This window comes from Carica papaya, chromosome 1, assembly GCF_054855325.1.
Source record: "Carica papaya isolate Zhongbai chromosome 1, ASM5485532v1, whole genome shotgun sequence".
NCBI classification, from domain to species: domain Eukaryota; kingdom Viridiplantae; phylum Streptophyta; class Magnoliopsida; order Brassicales; family Caricaceae; genus Carica; species Carica papaya.
Window position 1 is genome coordinate 5064594 of NC_142309.1, and position 18954 is coordinate 5083547.

The 18954-nt window shown below is 35.0% G+C and overlaps 3 protein-coding genes across 3 annotated transcripts; all 3 read left to right on the forward strand.

Annotated features, from left to right (window-relative positions):
• The first annotated feature begins 2213 nt into the window (after positions 1 to 2213).
• Positions 2214 to 6375, forward strand: LOC110813004 (long chain base biosynthesis protein 2a). The gene is made up of 12 exons (XM_088216031.1): positions 2214 to 2481; positions 2594 to 2659; positions 3184 to 3272; positions 3373 to 3518; positions 3635 to 3759; positions 3850 to 3943; positions 4376 to 4539; positions 4620 to 4781; positions 5354 to 5480; positions 5586 to 5752; positions 5841 to 5948; positions 6049 to 6375. Exons 1-12 carry the CDS (start codon positions 2356 to 2358, stop codon positions 6139 to 6141), a joined length of 1467 nt encoding a protein of 488 aa, XP_088072157.1. The 5' UTR covers positions 2214 to 2355; the 3' UTR covers positions 6142 to 6375.
• A 1933-nt stretch (positions 6376 to 8308) lies between these two features.
• Positions 8309 to 11522, forward strand: FUS3 (AP2/B3-like transcriptional factor family protein). The gene is made up of 6 exons (XM_088216035.1): positions 8309 to 9571; positions 10007 to 10096; positions 10358 to 10458; positions 10551 to 10597; positions 10759 to 10835; positions 10930 to 11522. Exons 1-6 carry the CDS (start codon positions 9176 to 9178, stop codon positions 11245 to 11247), a joined length of 1029 nt encoding a protein of 342 aa, XP_088072161.1. The 5' UTR covers positions 8309 to 9175; the 3' UTR covers positions 11248 to 11522.
• A 553-nt stretch (positions 11523 to 12075) lies between these two features.
• On the forward strand, positions 12076 to 18339 carry DET3 (vacuolar ATP synthase subunit C (VATC) / V-ATPase C subunit / vacuolar proton pump C subunit (DET3)). The gene is made up of 11 exons (XM_088216043.1): positions 12076 to 12297; positions 12393 to 12461; positions 12839 to 12966; positions 13075 to 13174; positions 14820 to 14887; positions 14981 to 15122; positions 15342 to 15458; positions 15546 to 15671; positions 16014 to 16097; positions 16176 to 16255; positions 17822 to 18339. Exons 1-11 carry the CDS (start codon positions 12184 to 12186, stop codon positions 17919 to 17921), a joined length of 1128 nt encoding a protein of 375 aa, XP_088072169.1. The 5' UTR covers positions 12076 to 12183; the 3' UTR covers positions 17922 to 18339.
• Positions 18340 to 18954: the final 615 nt, after the last annotated feature.

An 18954-nucleotide genomic window follows, 5' to 3' on the forward strand; every position in this document is an offset into this window, starting at 1 on the left:
CTATATGAAAATCAAACAAATAAGACATTACAACAAAATAAACAAGAAATCAAGACAATTGTGAACTAATTAGTTCTGTCTCCACTAGTAACCTGTAATTATTTTTAGGATTTTTTTATTTTTTCATAAAAAAAATGAAATTATACATCATTAAGTTTCAATTTACCGTAACGGAGAATATGGTAAGGGATCCTTACCAGGATCGGTGTTTTGAGATGTCGCACTATTTACCACACTTCCTAATGGGTACCATGTTCCCTAATTTTTTTTGCAAAATTCAAAACACTCGTTACATACATAAAAAATATCCTAAAAATCTAAAATCGGTGTCTAAAATTCTTTATGAGACCAAATTTAGAGTTCCGGCATGGCGGCGGTCCATCTCGTCTAGGCCGATTTTGTTCAGCTTTACATGTACCCCTGCGAACATGTTAGGAGGTCTCAGTTGGCAAAAAAATTACCAAAAACACCAAACCTACTGGTAGGGGGTCAACAAGTGCCGCGGCCCGCTTATCCTCCTTCACAAATGGGGTTCCTTCTTCAGCTAACCTGCACAGAAAAAGACGGTGAATACAATAGTAAAAAAAAATCATGTGAAACGGGAATGGGGAAGAGGCTTGTTGGAGGGATTTTGAAATTTTGGCCGCAGCGGCTCCGCCAGGCTTTACTTGCAGTTTTTGCTCACATGCCATCCTTCTTGCTCTGATTTGGTCACATGAATGCTCAAAATCGAATTCTGAGCTGGCATGAGAAATTTTTACTTTTTTTGGCAGTCGGTGGTGGCTCTGATGTGACGGCGATTGATGGTCGACCTCTTTCTCCGGCGCCTGTTTCTTCTTTTCCGGCGGGGCCTGGCAGCTAAGGTTTAGGTTCCTATACGTTGCGAAATATTTATACCCATCTCACGTTGATCTGGACCGTCTATCGCGATTGATCTCATCTGTCCGATCGCACATAAGGAGAACACAAATTTGGACCGTCCATCGCGATTTATCTCGGCTGTCTGATCACGCCTAAGAAAAAAACAAATATAAGTCGTCCACATGTGCAGGATCGATCCTGGACTGTCCGATTGCGAGGCACGCGGATCGCCCGCGTGGCCTCTCGTGTGGCACCGATGTCAGTGTGCCTTGCCATACGATGTGCTCTGATTCGTCGGAATTGCCGACTGCACGGTTCTACGTGACCAAACTTTCTCTATTTATACTTTGACTCTTTATTTCTAATTTTTCATTCGAAAATACCAATCGAATTCAAATTTTTACACATTTCTTTCAAAATTGCTTTCAATTACATCTCTAATATATTTTTTTCAATTAATTAATCAAATTAAGTTTAAATTAATTTAAAAATAAGTATTTAATTTTTTTTTATATATTGTGCCAAATTTCGGACTCAGATATTACAATTATTTTTACTATTGAGGAAAACAAAATGATTATTTTCACTTTACCACTCTAAAAAAATGAGAAGTAAAAAATAAAAAGGTTTTCTTTATTGTTTATTATGTAGTTTTATAAATTTTTTATTAAATAAATTACATTTAAATTAAATAAGTAAATTAATAACAATATATGAAGTTTTTTAATTTTTATACGAAAAATAATAAACTAGATCTAAAGGTGATATATAATAACTTTTATATCAAATTATTAATTTAATTTCTAAAAAAAAATTCACTTTTTTAACATTTTATATCTCTTAAATTTTTGCTATAATTATTAATTTTTTATAAATAATATAAAATTTTATTTTACGAATAAAAAATTTATTAATTATAATCATTATAGTAAAAATAGGTTACACAAGTCTTCTTAAATTTAAAGGTGTCATCCTTTTTCTTTATTTAAGCGGTAAAAAGAACAAGACATTATATATTATGTATATATATTTTTTGTGAATTCTACAATATTTTAATATTAATTAATGTTTATTATTAATTTTCTTTTTTTAAAAAAATAAAAAATTATAAAAGCAAATCCAGTTGGCCAAAGAAATTTCCGCCAACGCCAGCTTCAGTTTCCTCCAGCCGGGTAATTGACTCGTTATCGAATCCCGGGTACGAAAAGCGGACGTAAGAGGATTGGCCAATCCAGCCTCTCCTCGTTAACGGGTCGTACCGGAATCCGAGTCGGATCCTTCTACCTCTCCGGCTCTACCCACACGGATCTGCTCGCTCCGATTCAACTCCAACGTCTCTCTCTTTCTCAAATCCAACCCCAGCTTGACATTCACATATTTTTCCAATCCAGATCTGCTCTCTGCTTGTCCCAAAACTTTTTGTTTTTTCTTCTCATAGAATTTGGGGGATATTCGCCATTTCTGCAGAAAAAGTTGCAGAAAAGTTGAAAAAAGATGTTGGCAATCCCGTATCTAACTGCTTTAACGACATACTATAGTTATGGATTGCTGTTTGCTTTTGGCCAAATCAGGGATTTCTTCCGGAAAATTATAGATTGGAGCTCGAACAATAATCTTCAGGTTCATTTTCATTATCGATTTTCCTTTCATTTGTTATTTGTTGCTGTTGTTTATTTCTTTGTGTTTTGCGAAATTTTGTATATGAATATTATATATATTGTGGGTGAAGCAGGGGTATCCTCCAATCTGCTTAGGACTTGAAGATTTCTATATCCGCCGTTTATATCTCCGTATTCAGGTAACTTGATGTTGTTCTCATGGGTTTTATGCTGAAATTAATATATTTCGCTGTTCATATTTTCATGCTGATCCGATTGAATTTTGAAATGAAATACATGTTTAAGTAGAATGTATGAGAAAGAAAGGGAACGTCTTATAATCTTATTATGCGAGGACAACTGTAGAACAGGATTCAGGGCAGTATACATGCAGTATAAAGGAGAGTTTTCTTTTTGACTTTTTAGGCTTTTTTTTTTAAATTTTGTTTTTCCAGTTTTTGGTTCTATTCACCAGAAGTTTCTGAACCAGTCTGATATTCTTCTTCAAACAGTAGTCTTAATCTCGTCTTCTTTTTTTTTTTCTAATGTGGATTGACATGAGTTTATCATTATATCATCTGTTACAATCCACTAATTGTTTCTTTAGGCAAATGGAATATACCCTGAAATTTATCCATATTTGTACTTGCAGTTTTAACTAAAATTACCTTTGGGATTGAGATTTTCCACTACATGAATGTTCTCAATCTTTTTACTCTCACAGGATTGTTTTGGACGACCAATAGCTAGTGCTCCGGATGCTTGGTTTGACGTTGTTGAACGTTACTCCAATGACAACAATAAGACACTAAAGTAAGATTCAAACAACGAAATCTAAGTGATTATCTACCCATTTTCCTGTTAGCGAAGCAAATGCATTTGGAATTTATATGGCTAATTGATTTTGGTCCAGGCGAACCACAAAAACAAGTAGATGTCTTAACTTGGGATCCTACAACTACCTTGGTTTTGCTGCAGCAGACGAGTATTGCACCCCTCGAGTAATTGAGTCACTAAAGAAATATTCACCCAGTACTTGTAGCGCCAGGGTGGATGGTGGTGAGTCTATCACTTTGTAGGATTTGTGTAAATACTCCACACTATTTTTTCCCTCCCTACCCCAAGGATAAATTTTATTGTACTTGAGGTGTTTTCTAATACAGTTTTCTCACCAGGCACAACGGTGTTGCACAATGAATTGGAGGATTGTGTTGCAAGATTTGTTGGAAAGCCAGCTGCTATTGTTTTTGGCATGGGTTATGTGACAAACTCTGCTATTCTTCCTGTCCTGATTGGAAAGGTTGGTGTAGTTTTAGCTAACAAGAGTATGCTGCTTTAAATGACTCATTTATTTGCAATAAAGTTTTATTACTTGTCCATTTCCTTCCAGGGAGGCTTGATTATTAGTGATTCTTTGAACCACAATTCTATTGTCAATGGTGCACGAGGATCTGGAGCAACTGTTCGTGTTTTCCAACACAATAGTAAGTCTATGTCTTCCATTTTAATATCATTCAAACTCAATTTGGTTGTTAGGTGTGGAAGTTGTCAGTAAAATTTTATGATTTTTTTTGTTAAAATGCAATTTTGGAATTTATGTGGTGATACGTGATAACTTCTTAGCGTACCTAAAAATTAGAATTGGTGAAACAGTGAGGGACCTCCCCTCTTGTCATATAAGAATGAGTGAGGTAAGTGAAAAAAGGTTACATCTGGGACCACCTAATAGTAATGGCACATGGAGTTTCACCAGATCCCTGCCCATTAGTGACAAATCATTTATCTACTGTCTTTCCAGTTATTTTACTTATTAATATAAATTTCAGATTGATCTTTTTATTTTAGATTTAACTTTTATTTTCTGTATGTAAACTGGAGTATTTCTTATGATTTTTTTTTAAACATTTTGTTTACAGCACCCTCTCACCTGGAGGAAGTCTTGAGAGAACAAATTGCAGAAGGGCAACCAAGGACACACAGACCTTGGAAGAAGATTATTGTTATTGTGGAGGGAATATACAGCATGGAAGGGGAGCTTTGCAAACTTCCTGAAATTATAGCAATCTGCAAAAAGTACAAGGTTATCAGAATCTACAACAACTTGAATTGGAGTGATAAATCTATTTCATCCTTTTCTCATGAATTTTTATTCTTTAACAGGCATATACGTACTTGGATGAGGCCCACAGCATTGGAGCAGTAGGGAAAACAGGGAGAGGTGTTTGTGAACTCTTAGGAGTGGATACTGCCGACGTGGATATTATGATGGGAACTTTTACGAAATCATTTGGATCCTGTGGAGGCTATATTGCAGGGTCTAAGGTCTGCTTTTGAAACACTCTGAATGATACGATTAATTTATTGAGCAGCAAGAATTTTGATTTTGGCAAAATCTGTCTGGAGCACATGCAGAGAGTCATCCATTGTCCCATCCAAGCCAAAAATTGGAAAAGGGGAAAAAAAAGCACTTCTCCAGTAATTTGGTGCACTAAAATTTGCTTCATTATGAAAAAATCATTAGGAGATTAGTTAGCAATTTGATGATAGGGAGAAGAAGTTGCTCATCTTAAATGCAGCGTCACCCAGTTCAAATTTATTCTGAAGACTTCAGCCTATAAGAGATTTGTTCTTCTAAATATGCCACATTAACTGTCTACTTGACAACACAGAAAAGAAATGTCCTGTATCATCTCCGGGGGCAAATGACACTTAAGTTTCTGTATTTGGCCATAGGCATTTAAGGAAAATTAAGCTCATTAAGTTTCTAAAAAGATTTCCAGCAGCTAGTATGAAGATTTTTCCTTCTATTGCATATTAAGGCACTTGTACCTAGTGACTATGTGTCAAGTCTGATGAATATTTAGATGTGGTTGAAACTTTTGTTTAATTTTCAGGAACTTATTCAATACTTGAAGTATACTTGCCCTGCGCATCTTTATGCAACTTCAATATCACCACCGTCTGCAGAACAAATTATATCTGCCATAAAGGTCATCCTTGGGGAGGATGGTTCTAGTAGAGGTCTGAGTTGATACTTTTCCTACCGTGTTTAACTTTAAGTTTGAATTCTTAAGATCTCTGTAGCTTCACTCCTGCTGTAGTTTAAATGCTTCTGTTTCCATATAGGTGCCCAGAAACTTGCTAGAATACGAGAAAACAGCAACTTTTTTCGGTCGGAATTGCAGAAAATGGGATTTGAAGTTCTTGGGGATAATGATTCCCCAGTAATGCCTATTATGCTTTACAATCCTGCCAAAATCCCTGCTTTCTCACGGGAGTGCCTTAAGCACAACGTAAGTCCGAAGCATGATAATCATATTACCCAGTTCTTTTTTTCCCTCTAAAATTGAGTCAAAGAAACTAATAAATGTACTCCCACAGGTGGCTGTGGTAACAGTGGCTTTCCCAGCAACACCTCTACTGCTGGCACGGGCACGCATATGCATATCTGCTTCTCATTCCAAGGAAGACCTAATCAAAGCCTTGGAGGTAAATTCTGAGACAATTCTATACTCCCTTTTTTGTATGGTTCTTTTGTCCACAGTTAAATATTACACCAATTCCTAATTTGTGCTGTCTTCCTTTTCAGGTTATCAGTACAGTTGGTGATCTTGTAGGCATAAAATACTTCCCTGCTGAGCCAGAGAAGCAGCAACAAGAGGAAAGGATGAAGTTGGAATAGAGAGAAACAATTGGAATTAAGCAACTGCTAGTGGCAACAGGAGAAGATGCAATCGTAGCTGGGGGATTCTTTTATGTGCCTTAACTGTATAATTCATTGCGGTCTCTGTGAAGAGGTTTGTACCTTCATTAACTGGATTTATGACTGCCCCTCTACTCCTTTGTGTATACCGGGTGAAAAACCATCAGAACGTTCATTGCTGGGGCTAATGTCATCTTGCTTGTGCTTGTTTAAGTTGTCTTTTTGTTTTCTCATGATGTGTACATAGCTAGTTGTTAGTCAGAGGTGACCATTTTGAGATTGGAATTTTGGCCTGTGTGGATGTTGTCTTCATTTTTGTACTGGCCATAAATTATATGGGTTTCTGTTATAGCCTTTCATTGGAAGAATAACTGTGAGTGTACTGCTACCTATAGGAATTGATTTCTGTAACTGTAGACTGAATTGGTAGACGAATATTGGGTGATTACTTTCTTTGGAATTGAATTCGGATCATTAAATATTGTCTTATTTTAAGGGGATGTTTGGCTTTGTCTATTAGGTATTTATAAATAGTTTTGGGCGTACTGTTTAAGTTTGTCGGTCTGATATTGTAATTAAGCAAAAGCTGCTTATCAAGTGCTATTTAAGATATGTTTGCTAATATCATAAATGATAGGCATATCTGTTATAGATTTTGGTATACTGCTGCTTCTAAGGATTATTGATTTCTTTCTGCAACTATAGAATGGGATAGGGGAGGATGAATAGTGGGGTATTGAATTGAAATCCTGATATGTCGATCTTAAGGGCATGTTTGGTTCTGTTTGTTAGGTGTTTATAAATAACTAAGCATTCCGATTACAAATAATTAATATTTTAGAATTTTAAAATTAAATAATAATAATAAATTTAAAATAAACACGACATAATAATAAAAAAATGCATGAATCTTTAACAATTCCATCTACTCGCATGAAGAATAATATAATAAAATTGAGTTACAACTTTGAGTACAAATTGTATACTTTAATAATTAAGTAATATTTGTACACTAATAACAATTTAATCAATATATTAACATAATTTTTTTTTTTAAATCAGAATATTCATTATCACTTAAAAATCTGACTTTTTTTTTTAATTATTTAAAAGAAAACAGAAAGGCATTTAGTTTTGAATTAATGATACTGATTAAGTTCCTTTGCATGGCGAGCACGTGGCTATGGATCCTCAAATTTGAAACCCTAAATCTAGTTGGTGCATTTAAGAAACAAAGGGGATAGATACTAAATTAATTTAAGAGGACTGCTATTGACACTTCTCTTATACTCTTCTTTACCAATAATTATTATATACAAACATGTTTAAAAATTATAAATCTCTAAATTAATTTTTTTTAAATAATATATATATATAAATATGTAATAGGGGTGTGTTTGTGTGAGAATCAAACACTAAAATATATAATAGTTTTTTTCTAAAATACTAAAATTTTTTTAATAATACTTCACAATTATTTTAAATAATAAAAACTAAAAATATTTTTGATTTAAGAATCATAGCCGTGTTTGGTACATAACAACATTTTATCATGTTAATTTCTAAAATTCATATTTCTTTATTCATCAAATAATTAAATGACTAACCAAATAAAATATTGATGTAAATTTTTTAAATTATTTAAAAAGAGAAATAAAAAAAAAAAGTGCTAATTCACAACCATAGCTTTATTTAAAAATAAAAATTTGTGAAAAATAATGTTGATGTTGTCATGATCCTAAAATCCACCCCAATCTATGTTGTAATGATGGGAGATTTTCTAAAATCCACTTAAATTTGAGTGTAACGGTTCATGGGGTATATAACACTACAATAAAATTAAAAATAAGACTGTTATAAAAATAGTCATTATTAATTATATTTCATATAATAAAAAGTAAATTAAAATTAAAAAAAAAAATTTGGGCTCGCACAGAAAATAAATCAATAATAATTCCAAACCGAAGCTCCTATTCGGCGATATCTGAGATTTCATCCTATCCGTCCATTTAAAGGCGATTAGCTCATCAAAACTGTCATATCCTTCCGCTCACATATATTCTCCCCGGTGTCCGTACAACACGCAAGACACTCTCCCTTCTTCCACGTAAATAACTTTGTAGTATTTTTCCAGCCCCAGCCGAGCGAGAGAGAAAAAACGGGAAGCAGTATTTGTTCCCCAGTTTCAAATTCAAAAACCACCCTTATGCGTAAAACAAAACAGGGAGAGAGAGAGAGAGAGAAAGAGAGAGAGAGAGAGAGAGAGAGAGAGAGAGAGAGAGAGAGAGGGAATTAAGTGGATGAAAATGGGAGCTCAAAGCCAAAAAACCGCCATTGATTTCCGTAGCAGAAGCTCAGAACTTTTCCAACACCTGTTCATCTTCCCCCTTCCATTCGTCACCCATCCCTTGGCCACCTCTCTTACCCATTACTTTAACTCTCCTTTTTTTGTTCCTCACCAAACCCTGGTTAAACCAAAACTAGAGAGGAAGCGAAAAAAAAGAAAAAAGAAAGAGAAATCTCAGAGCATTCGTGAATCCACATTCAACATCTGTCGTAAAAACCCTAACCCTAGGCGACTCCATTGTTGCATGATTATCACCACCACCACACAGCCAAATCCCGGATCAGATCCCTTCACTCCCCCTTCCCTTCCATTATGAATCCCCCTCCGCCCAGCTTTTAATATTTGTTATTATTGTAATTGCTGCTGTTTGTTTGTGTTTTATAATGAGACCAAAAGATGTGGAAAATGCAAATGCAAGGTGCACAAATGTCATGAAGAACCAGGCTCTGTAATCGCCCAAAAAGCTTGCCAAAAATAGCAAAAACAAAAGAGTGCTACTCTGCTCTTCCCTTTTTTCTCTTTCCCTTTTATTTTCTCTTTAATCCAAACAAACCCATTTCCTGATTGCCCAGCGTCCATTTCAAAAACCCCATCTCTGTGCACAAACCCACACGCCAATTGCAGAAAGCTTTCTGGCCGGGGCCCCGATAAAATTAAACCCTAACAATGATGAACAAAGGAGCACCAGCTGCGACTACTACTACTACTCCTACTCGTAGTTCTGCTACTACTGCTGCTCATCATCGTCTCCCACTTGGGGAGAAAACCGAGGCCTGTGCTTTAGTGGCAGCAGGTGGCAATAAGGAAGGAGACAAGAAGATCCGATTCAAGGATGCCGTGGAGGCGGTTTTTCGGATCGGTTCGAACCGGGATCTTGTCGGTGCTGTGCCGAGTTTGGGTGCCGTTGTGAACAGGAAGAAAAGAATGGCGAGGCAGAGAAGATCATCATCTTCGACTATCAAACTCCTGCTCGCTTTCCAGCCTTCCTCTCCCCCTCCTCCGGACGTGTCTCCCCCTCCTCCTCCGCCTCCTCCTCCTCCTCCTCCTCCCCTTCCTGCACGTGTGAGCTCTAATTCGTTGCTTTTTAATTATTTATATAATTAATTGTTTCTTAAAAGTAATATTATTACTGGTCTGGAATTAGGAAGAGTATGATTTTCGTTTTGCTTCTTGTTTGTTTTTTTCTTATATATATTTTTTACATGTATTTATTATCTGTTCTTTTTTTTTTTGTTTTTTAGAGGGATTATTGATGTAATAATTCTGACTTTATGAGTAGTGTCATGTTGTTGTTTTTTCACGTTATTTTAGCCCAAAATTCAGTTCCTTGAGTCCAGGCTTCATGTCTTTTTTTTCCCCCTCCCCCCCCTCTTTAAGTAATTGATTAATATAATCTGTCATGGGTACGTAATGTATACACACACACATAAGAAGAGTACATTTACTTTTTTCCATAATTAATTAATGTAATTAAAGAAGGATTATTTGGTTAATTAGGTGATTGATCCAAGAAGACTCACATTTCTCTTCCAAAAGGAACTTAGGAACAGCGATGTAGGCTCCTTAAGAAGGATGATACTTCCAAAGGTAACCTCTGTCAACTTTAATTTGTTTTTTTTTTTTTTTCTTGATAAATTTATACATTGAATACATATAGTTTAAACATAATGCAATACAAATAATCTCGAACCTCCAAATTAGGTTTGATCAGTTCGGTTTTACTCGTCCTGTCTAACTAAGAATCTTCGGAATTGGTGGATCTTATCAATCATGATATTGAATATATATTGGATTTAAAATCTAAATTAATACATGTTTTGATAATTTACATCTGGGTGGTTTGAGCAGAAAGCTGCAGAGACTTACCTCCCAGTTCTTGAATCCAAAGAAGGAATTCCTATCAGCATGGATGATTTGGATGGGCTGCATACCTGGAGCTTCAAGTACAGGTTCATAATCCATCTATACCTACTCTTTCAACTCTTACTTCCTAAAAATAAATAATATATTTTTATACATATTTTTCTCAAATATTAAGCAGGTTTTGGCCTAATAACAATAGCCGAATGTATGTACTTGAAAATACAGGTACAAAGCTTACCGTACCTTTTTTCCTCAAACGTTAACTTCCCTATTATCCTCTTCTTTCAGTTTCCTCCTCTATATCTATACACGTATATATGTATATATATATGTATAATTGTAACTACCCAATCCATGCATGCTTGAAAATTTCTTTAATGAATCAGGGGAATTTGTTAACACTCACGGCTTACAACTTGGAGACTTTATCATGGTCTACCAAGATAATCAAAATCAGCATTATGTAAGTCATCCTACCTCTTCTTCCACATTACACATACATACATACATATATATATATATATATATAATGTACTCATGATTCTCATGTTTTTCAGGTAATTCAGGCTAAAAAGGCTTCTGATGATCATCAAGATCATGTAAATAGTAATATTGACTTAACCAAGAATTCAGCAGCAGCAAATGAACTCGTCCTTCAAGATTACGAGCCTATAAAATCAACCTTATATTACCCAACAATGGATCATCTTCATGATTCCGGCATGTCCTTTGTCTACGACACAACCTTCTCCGACGACTCTCCCCTTGATTTTTTATGCGGATCATCTTCCACCACTGCCACAAGCTACTCCCGGATCGGATCTCTTGACAACTTTGGCTCTGTCGAGAACTTATCCCTCGATGATTTCTATTAAAATTAAAACAAAAAAGAGAATCATGATGATCATCAAGCTTACTGATTAAAAGCAATAATAATAATGATGATGATAATAATGGTGGTGCTTCTTCAAGTCTGGAAATTAGAAGGATGGCAAGGGTAGTGCTACTACTGCATTTTGATGCTGATTTCGAGAGCAGTGTGATGTTTTTTTTTTCTTTTTTTTTTTTTTTGTTTAGGGTTCTTTTGGGACATATAGATATATGTGTATGTACCAGGAAATTAATCAAATGTGTGTGTATTAATGTAAAAGGAATAAGGATATTAATGCGTCTATGTTATATATCAATGCCCATGCTCTCATCTTGCATCTATGTAATATATCGATGTCCATGCACTTTATCATCCATATAATAGATGATAAATACACATTAATTATAACATTAAAAAATAATTTTTAAATAAAAATATAATTTAATTCTAATTAAAATTTTTTATCGATAAAATAATACTTATTATGATTTAACTTCGTAATTTTTTATAAAAAAAATGTATTAGCTACTGTATTTGTTGTTATACTTTGCATTGCGTAGTTTTTCTTTCTGCAAAACTACAAAACGTCTATCCAGCTTACTTGGTGAAGCATAGGGCTTTAAACCTCATGGTTCTGGGTACGAGCTCCCAGCTGGGTGCTTGTTTTTCAATTTCTCGCTTCTGGAATCTTGGTTGAGAACACGTATTTTAGGATTTTAGTATTTTATTCGGGACGACGTGGCACGTCTTAATTGGTCAAATAACTGTGACCAATAGATTCTTACTCTGCGGTGAAACGCAGTTGATCATAACCGACGTTTGATATCTGCGGTCTTCCAGCGCTGGAGACAACAGGCACGAGACGACACCTGTGTTTTAATTACACACTCTCCTCTCTAGCTCTCTCCCGCACGAGGACGAAGCTTCTTCAGGGCAAAAGATGGCGTCCAGATACTGGATTGTCTCTCTTCCAGTTCAAAACTCCGCAACTTCTATCTGGAATCGTTTGCAAGAGGAGATTTCCAAGCACTCCTTTGACACACCTCTCTACAGAGTACTTCCTTTTCGTTTCCGCTTGTTTCTTTTTGTTAAACTTGACATCATTCGAGATCTGATTCTCATTAATTTGATCTGGATTTGATTTTGCAGTTCAATATACCTAATCTCCGTGTAGGGACCCTAGACTCTCTCCTCGCCCTCAGCGATGATCTATTGAAGGTCTGTTTTCTCCCTTTCTATCCAATTTTGACATGACATTCTCGCTTTTATTGGGGATTTCTTTTTTCTTTCAAGTCAAATGCTTGATTTTGTCTTGCGGTGCCTTGTCCGGTCAAAAATTTTCAAGAGTACGAGATTTGTATATTTTTTTATGCTGGCAATTGCAAGAGCATTCAAAATGTTGGATCAGAATTTTTGCCTTTGTTTACCTCTTCTTTTTTCTTGTTGCAAATATGTTTGATTTTTAAAAAAAAAAAAATTTCCAGATGGGTCTTCGCTAGGTTCTATTTCAATTCTATTTGTCATTTCCTTGCTGCTCATCGTAGTTCTGTTTTACATTCTAAGAAACTTGGCATGTACTATAATGGAACGTGCAGTCAAACAGCTTTGTTGAAGGAGTATCTCACAAGATCAGGCGGCAGATTGAAGAATTGGAGAAGGTTTCAGGTGTTGAGAGCAGTTCTCTTACAGTAGATGGAGTGCCAGTTGATTCGTATCTTACCAGGTAAATGCCAATTTGTTAAAGTGGCAATCATTATTTTGTAGTATGGATTTTATGAGTGATGCATTTGATATTAGGCTATTAGCTGACTTATGGTGTTTCTCATTGAAGGTTCGTTTGGGAGGAAGCCAGATACCCAACTATGTCACCCTTGCGGGAGATTATTGATGGCATTCAAGGGCAAGTGGCAAAGATTGAGGATGATCTCAAGGTAATGTTTGCTTTCATAAGTTTCTGCTGTTTTGGTTTTTAGCTTAATATTTTGGTCACTTGGAAAAATAAACAGTTGTATTGTCTTCTCTTATAAACTTGCAAATTAGCATTTGCAAAGATATGGAGTCTAGTGTATCTGAACTTTGAACCGTCTACCTTAAGATGGGAAAGTTTCCTGTGCATGCAAGTTAACTTCTCATTCCTAATCATTAACTTGAGGTTTTTGGTTGTTCTTAATGATTTTAATGCTATTATCCTCCTGTAACTGGTTGGATGGTCTAGATGAGGTGTCCAGTCTCAATCAAGGAAATATTAGAAAACCAAAAACTATTATGCTAAGGAAAACTTCATGATTGACTATAAAATCCGGAGATTAATGACCAAGTTTGACTGGCATGGTAGAGTTAATGAATGTTGAATCTATGGATCCAATAGTTTTTTTCTTGTTTCCCGTAAAGTTTTGGATATAGAAATTGTTTACTGTATTGTACCAGGTATGTCTTCTCAATCAAGGAGTAGAAGCACAATGAAATGTTTCAATTCTAAATGTATGAATATGAGTTGAACTTAATATTTAGAAACCAAGAATTGCTACTTAAGTGAATTTTTGAGGAGCAGTTGATTGATGTTAAATTATGGAGGGCTCTATCTGAGGGCCTCAATAAGCTAGATTTTTCCTGTACAAGAAAAAAGAAGATTTTGGCTTTTGCTATAGGGAACATGGACATCTATGATCTACCTTTTTTCCTGAGATGTCATAGAAGCCACCAAGCGGCTGCCAAATAAAACTGGAAATTGATTCCCAAAACTGTATTAGCCACCAAATTTCCTATCGAAATAGGTAACCTTATCACTACCTCAAAAATGTGTTTCTGTCCAAAGTCTGCTCAGCCCTGCTAATCCATTTCCACACCCCTGCCATATGTACCGTCTCTTCAGAAGTCCAACCTGCTGTGTCTGTAGCCAACAATTATGCAACATGACTTTCTGCCACTACTCTTCACCTCTTGGAAGCCTCTTAGCAGCTAGAACCTTGTTAAACTCCATCAAGCATTTCAACCCAAAACCTCCTTGATAGATAGGAAGCTTAATGAAATCCAACACAGCATGATGGGGAAGATGCAATTTACTTTTTCCTATTGTATTTTATTCTGATTTCAGGATTCAATTCTCTGCCTATTTATTGAGGTCTTTGAATGGCTACTATTTCATTAAAACGAACTAACTTCAAACGAGCTTGGTTGGTTGGAACAATGTTGTTTTTTTCTCTGTTCTCTTGTCTGTCTATTTCTTTGTTTTGTGTTTGTGTGTAGCCTCTGTACTCTTGTCTTTATTTTTGTTCTTTTATCTACAATTTCCTAGTTATCATATCTTATTCTTTTTTTTTTCCCCAATCCTAGCTTCCTTCAACTTGTATGAGTTAGCTTCAATCGTTCGCAAAATGCGATTTGTATTGTTATCTGCTGAAACATGCATTTATTTATTCCTCTAATTTGAGAGGCTGTTGGCACATTCATATCTATTTATATATAATTTTGTGCATTTTTCCCGAAGAATACTCTGCTGTTTACTTCATAGTTGTTTTATATGCATCGTGTAGTTTGCTTAATATTTGGGTTCTTACAAGTTGGTTTTTATGTCAGGTTCGTGTTGCTGAGTATAACAACATTCGCAGTCAACTGAATGCCATAAATCGAAAGCAAAGTGGAAGGTAGAAGCGCTTTCGATGATGTCATTAGAAAAGACTTCTTTAGTTAAATTAAAATTCTTGTTTCTTAGCCGATCTATCCTTCTGCCTATTCAGCTTAGCTGTTCGTGATCTCTCTAACCTAGTAAAACCTGAAGATATTATCAGCTCGGAGAACCTAGTAACTCTCCTTGCAGTTGTATCCAAGTATTCACAGAAGGATTGGTTATCAAGCTACGAAACCTTGACTAGCTATGTGGTAAGATTATTGTGTTACTTTGTTGTATCTCATGCTATTGCATCAGTAAGGGAATATTTCCTCTTGGGGTAGTGATTTAGGAGCTAGCTGTCTGGCCTTGTTGTGAAGGTTCATTGACAATGGAACAGTTGACTACTTTTTTTGTTTTCATTCAATTTCTTTTTCTGTCAACTGTTTCTTGACATTCAATCTGAATAAGATTTAACTAACTTTTTTCAGGTCCCTAGGTCCTCCAAGAAGTTGTATGAGGATAATGAGTATGCCCTTTACACCGTCACTCTCTTTCGGCGTGTTGCAGACAATTTCAGAGCTAGTGCCCGTGAAAAAGGCTTCCAAGTGAGTAGTTCACTTCTTTGCAGTATCTTCTTTTGATGAGGGATATGTAACTCATGCATTTCCTTCAACTGTTTTCTCTTTATATAGATCCGTGATTTTGAGTATAGTCCAGAAGCACAAGAGAGTAGGAAGCAGGAGTTAGAAAAATTGGTTCAAGACCAAGAAAGCCTGAGAAACTCACTTTTGCAATGGTGCTATGCCAGTTATGGGGAGGTAATCTTTCCCTTCTGTGAGATATAAATGAATGATCATAAATGCTAGTCAAATCTATAACAATGACAATAATGATTAGAAAGAACGATCAACCAAAGTTAACTACATTCCTGTTACACATTCTTTGTTCAGTTTCCAAAGTTACTTGAATGTGGTGAGTAATCTTCACCTTAGATGATTCCACAAAATAGAGAGAAATTGCTCTGTTAAGATGTAGGTTTTATTGTATCATGATCATTGCCCGAGATTTTAATCATCACAATCAATTACTGGGTTTTGATTCCTTCAATTAGCTGAAAATTATGCCTTCTTTTTTTCTTATAGAGATTATTTAACCTGCAGGTTTTTAGTTCTTGGATGCACTTCTGTGCTGTTCGCGTATTCACAGAGAGTATTCTAAGATATGGTTTACCACCATCTTTCCTGGTAAATGAGCTGTTTCTGTCCTTACTGATTTATGAGTGAGCATTTGTTTGTGACAGCATTCTTTTGACTTGGTTTCAGGCCTGCGTTTTAGCTCCATCTGTCAAGGGTGAAAAGAAAGTTCGTTCAATCCTTGAAAAGTTGTGCGATTCTGCAAATAGGTAAGCAAGCTTTCTCACTTTTTTTACTCATGGAAACCCAATTCTGTGAAAAAAACAGCTGATCTCATTTTATGTCACCCTCCTCTTTGCTAGATTCGTGTTCTTTGGTTCATTTCCCATTCAACCTCTCTTGGACTTTCTTATAGTTTTGCCTCTTAGCTCTTTATTCCTCTATTTTAAATTGAGAGTATCATCAGTTTGATTGTTTGGCAATTCACTGATTCAGTCCTTTCTTTTCACTCCTCTCTTCAAAAGGCAGAGGCTTGGTAGAAAGGTTTTGTCCATAGGTCCTCTGAATGTGGTCAGTAAGGGGAATTCTTTGGCTTGGTAGGAAAGATTATAACCTCTTCTGGAAAGAGTATAACCTTAACTGTCCGCAGGCCATCAGGAAGCGGTTAGCTTGCTATAAATGAAAACCAGCCCCTTGTTATGACCATATTGCTACCCTCAATTTCATATTAGTTTTATATAAATGATTAGAAATAATTTATTGTGTATGAGTTGCCACATATCCACCTTACATTCATTGATGATGGAAATTCAACTTCCTAGTCCTACCACTAGTGAACCTCACTAATCCAGCTTTCCCCCTCAATCATCTTTACCTGTTAAATCTAGCTATGATACTAATTTACCATAATACCTTTATACTTATAATAAATTACCACAATATTCTTAAATATTTTATTTAAATGATTAAGACTATATAGATAAATTATTTAATTTAAATATATGTAAATAAGTAAAGTGATTAGTTAGTAATTGATTTATTAAATAAATTCTCTATAAAATTATTGAATATAATTAATTAATTAATAATTAATAATAACTTTTTCTAAAATTACTGTATTGTAATTTTACTTAATAATAAAATTACCCACAATTTATTTAAAATTATGAAACTAGATAAAATTATTAAATTAATATACATAATTAATCAGTATTTTTTAACAAATAATATTACTAAAAAATTATTAAATAAAATTAACTAATTGATAATTGATAGTAATGTGCCTAGACTTACTATAATAGCCTTCTATTTAATAATTCAATTATTATAATATTAATATTACTTACTAAGTAATTAATTTAATACATATTTATATGGTTTTATAATTTTAAATAAAGTACCATATTATGGTAAATTTAATGACAAAGTTAGATTTAACAATTACTTTAAATGAAAAGAGTTAGATTTAACAATTAAATTTAAAAAGTATGGGGTAAATTGTTCAGTAAGTTGTAAAGTGTGGAAATTCTTTGTTCAACTTTGTAGCTCGTAAAACCCCAGGGTGGCTGGAATGGTTATGTTAAGTAAGAGTAATATAAAATGGATTGCAGCTACAAATGGATTGCAGGATCATGGTCGAAATTTCTTGAGGCCTTTTTACACTGCATGTAACTAATTGCTTTGGCAGCACGAATTCTCTATTCTCATCCAACTTGCATTTTCCTGATGAAAATTTTATGATCTGTTGATCGATGCACCTTCACTCTTTGATTGTTTAAATGATTATATTCTAATCTTCTTCTTTTCTAACATTGATATTTAATTTAAAATACCAGCACATACTGGAAAACCGACGATGAAGTGGGAGGAATGGCCGGGTTAGGAGGGGAGGTTGATGCCCATCCTTATGTCTCCTTCACAATCAATCTCGTTTGAGCAACGCATAGACTCATTTCTTTGTTTGCTTCAAAATTCCAAGAATTGGTTCACACAGCAATAATTCCGGCTAGGGATGGGAGACACTGTATATTAGCCTGAGAAGAATCTTGATTCTTTCTGTTGTTTATTTTTGATGTTGGCATGGGGAGTTCCAGCTAGGTTTTTGTAATACAGAACAATTGAAGTCAATGGGAGGCGTGGTAGTCCCAAGATTTGGTTTATGAGGTTTTTAATTCTGTCATTTAACAAGAGCGACTTCACTGCGTGTCTAGGTGTACTTTAATGTTTATTTAGAATGATCTGCGACTGAAAGATATATTTATTGAGATTTGAGTTCTGAACGTTCAGTGTGGAAAGCAGTTCTTGGATGCCTTCTTTTCCATGTAATAAAAAGAACTGCAGAATTTGATGGTCAGACACCTGGTTGTTTGGATTTTCGTGCTTTGAATGTTTTCACTCCCTTCGCATTTGTCTGATTCTCTCTACCTAAAGAAGGGACAGATCCTTACTTGCCTTTAAATCTAGCTTTTATGTCAGGCTAAACTGTTATCCTACGTTTTCAGGTTAAATTTTGCAAAATTACATTGAAAATCTTTTCAGATGGAATGAATTTCACATTTTTTTTTCTTGGAAAAATGAAAACGTAATAGCATCGAATCATATCAAATGAACAACTACTTTGTGCTTTTTCAACATGAGCCAGTAATTTTCAGACACTTTTTTAAAAGGTTAGATTTCTCTCCCCCTGTTTTTAGAATATTCTGGCTGTCTCGTGATGAGCTTTATCTACAGCTCCTCATGAGCCGTATTTAGAGTGCCTCTCATTAACAACAGCTTTTGGACTACTTCTGAGGATCCGGTTGTTGCTTAGGCTCTTGTTTTTCGATTTGCAATTCCCTTCTCTGTTGTTTACTTGCTGGTTTATTGCTTGCCCTACGTTTGTTACTCATGTTGTCGTTTCTTCTCTGGCTAGCGTTTTCCCTTACACTTTTTGGTGCTTGGAGTTCCTTCTCTACTTTATTTATCTTTT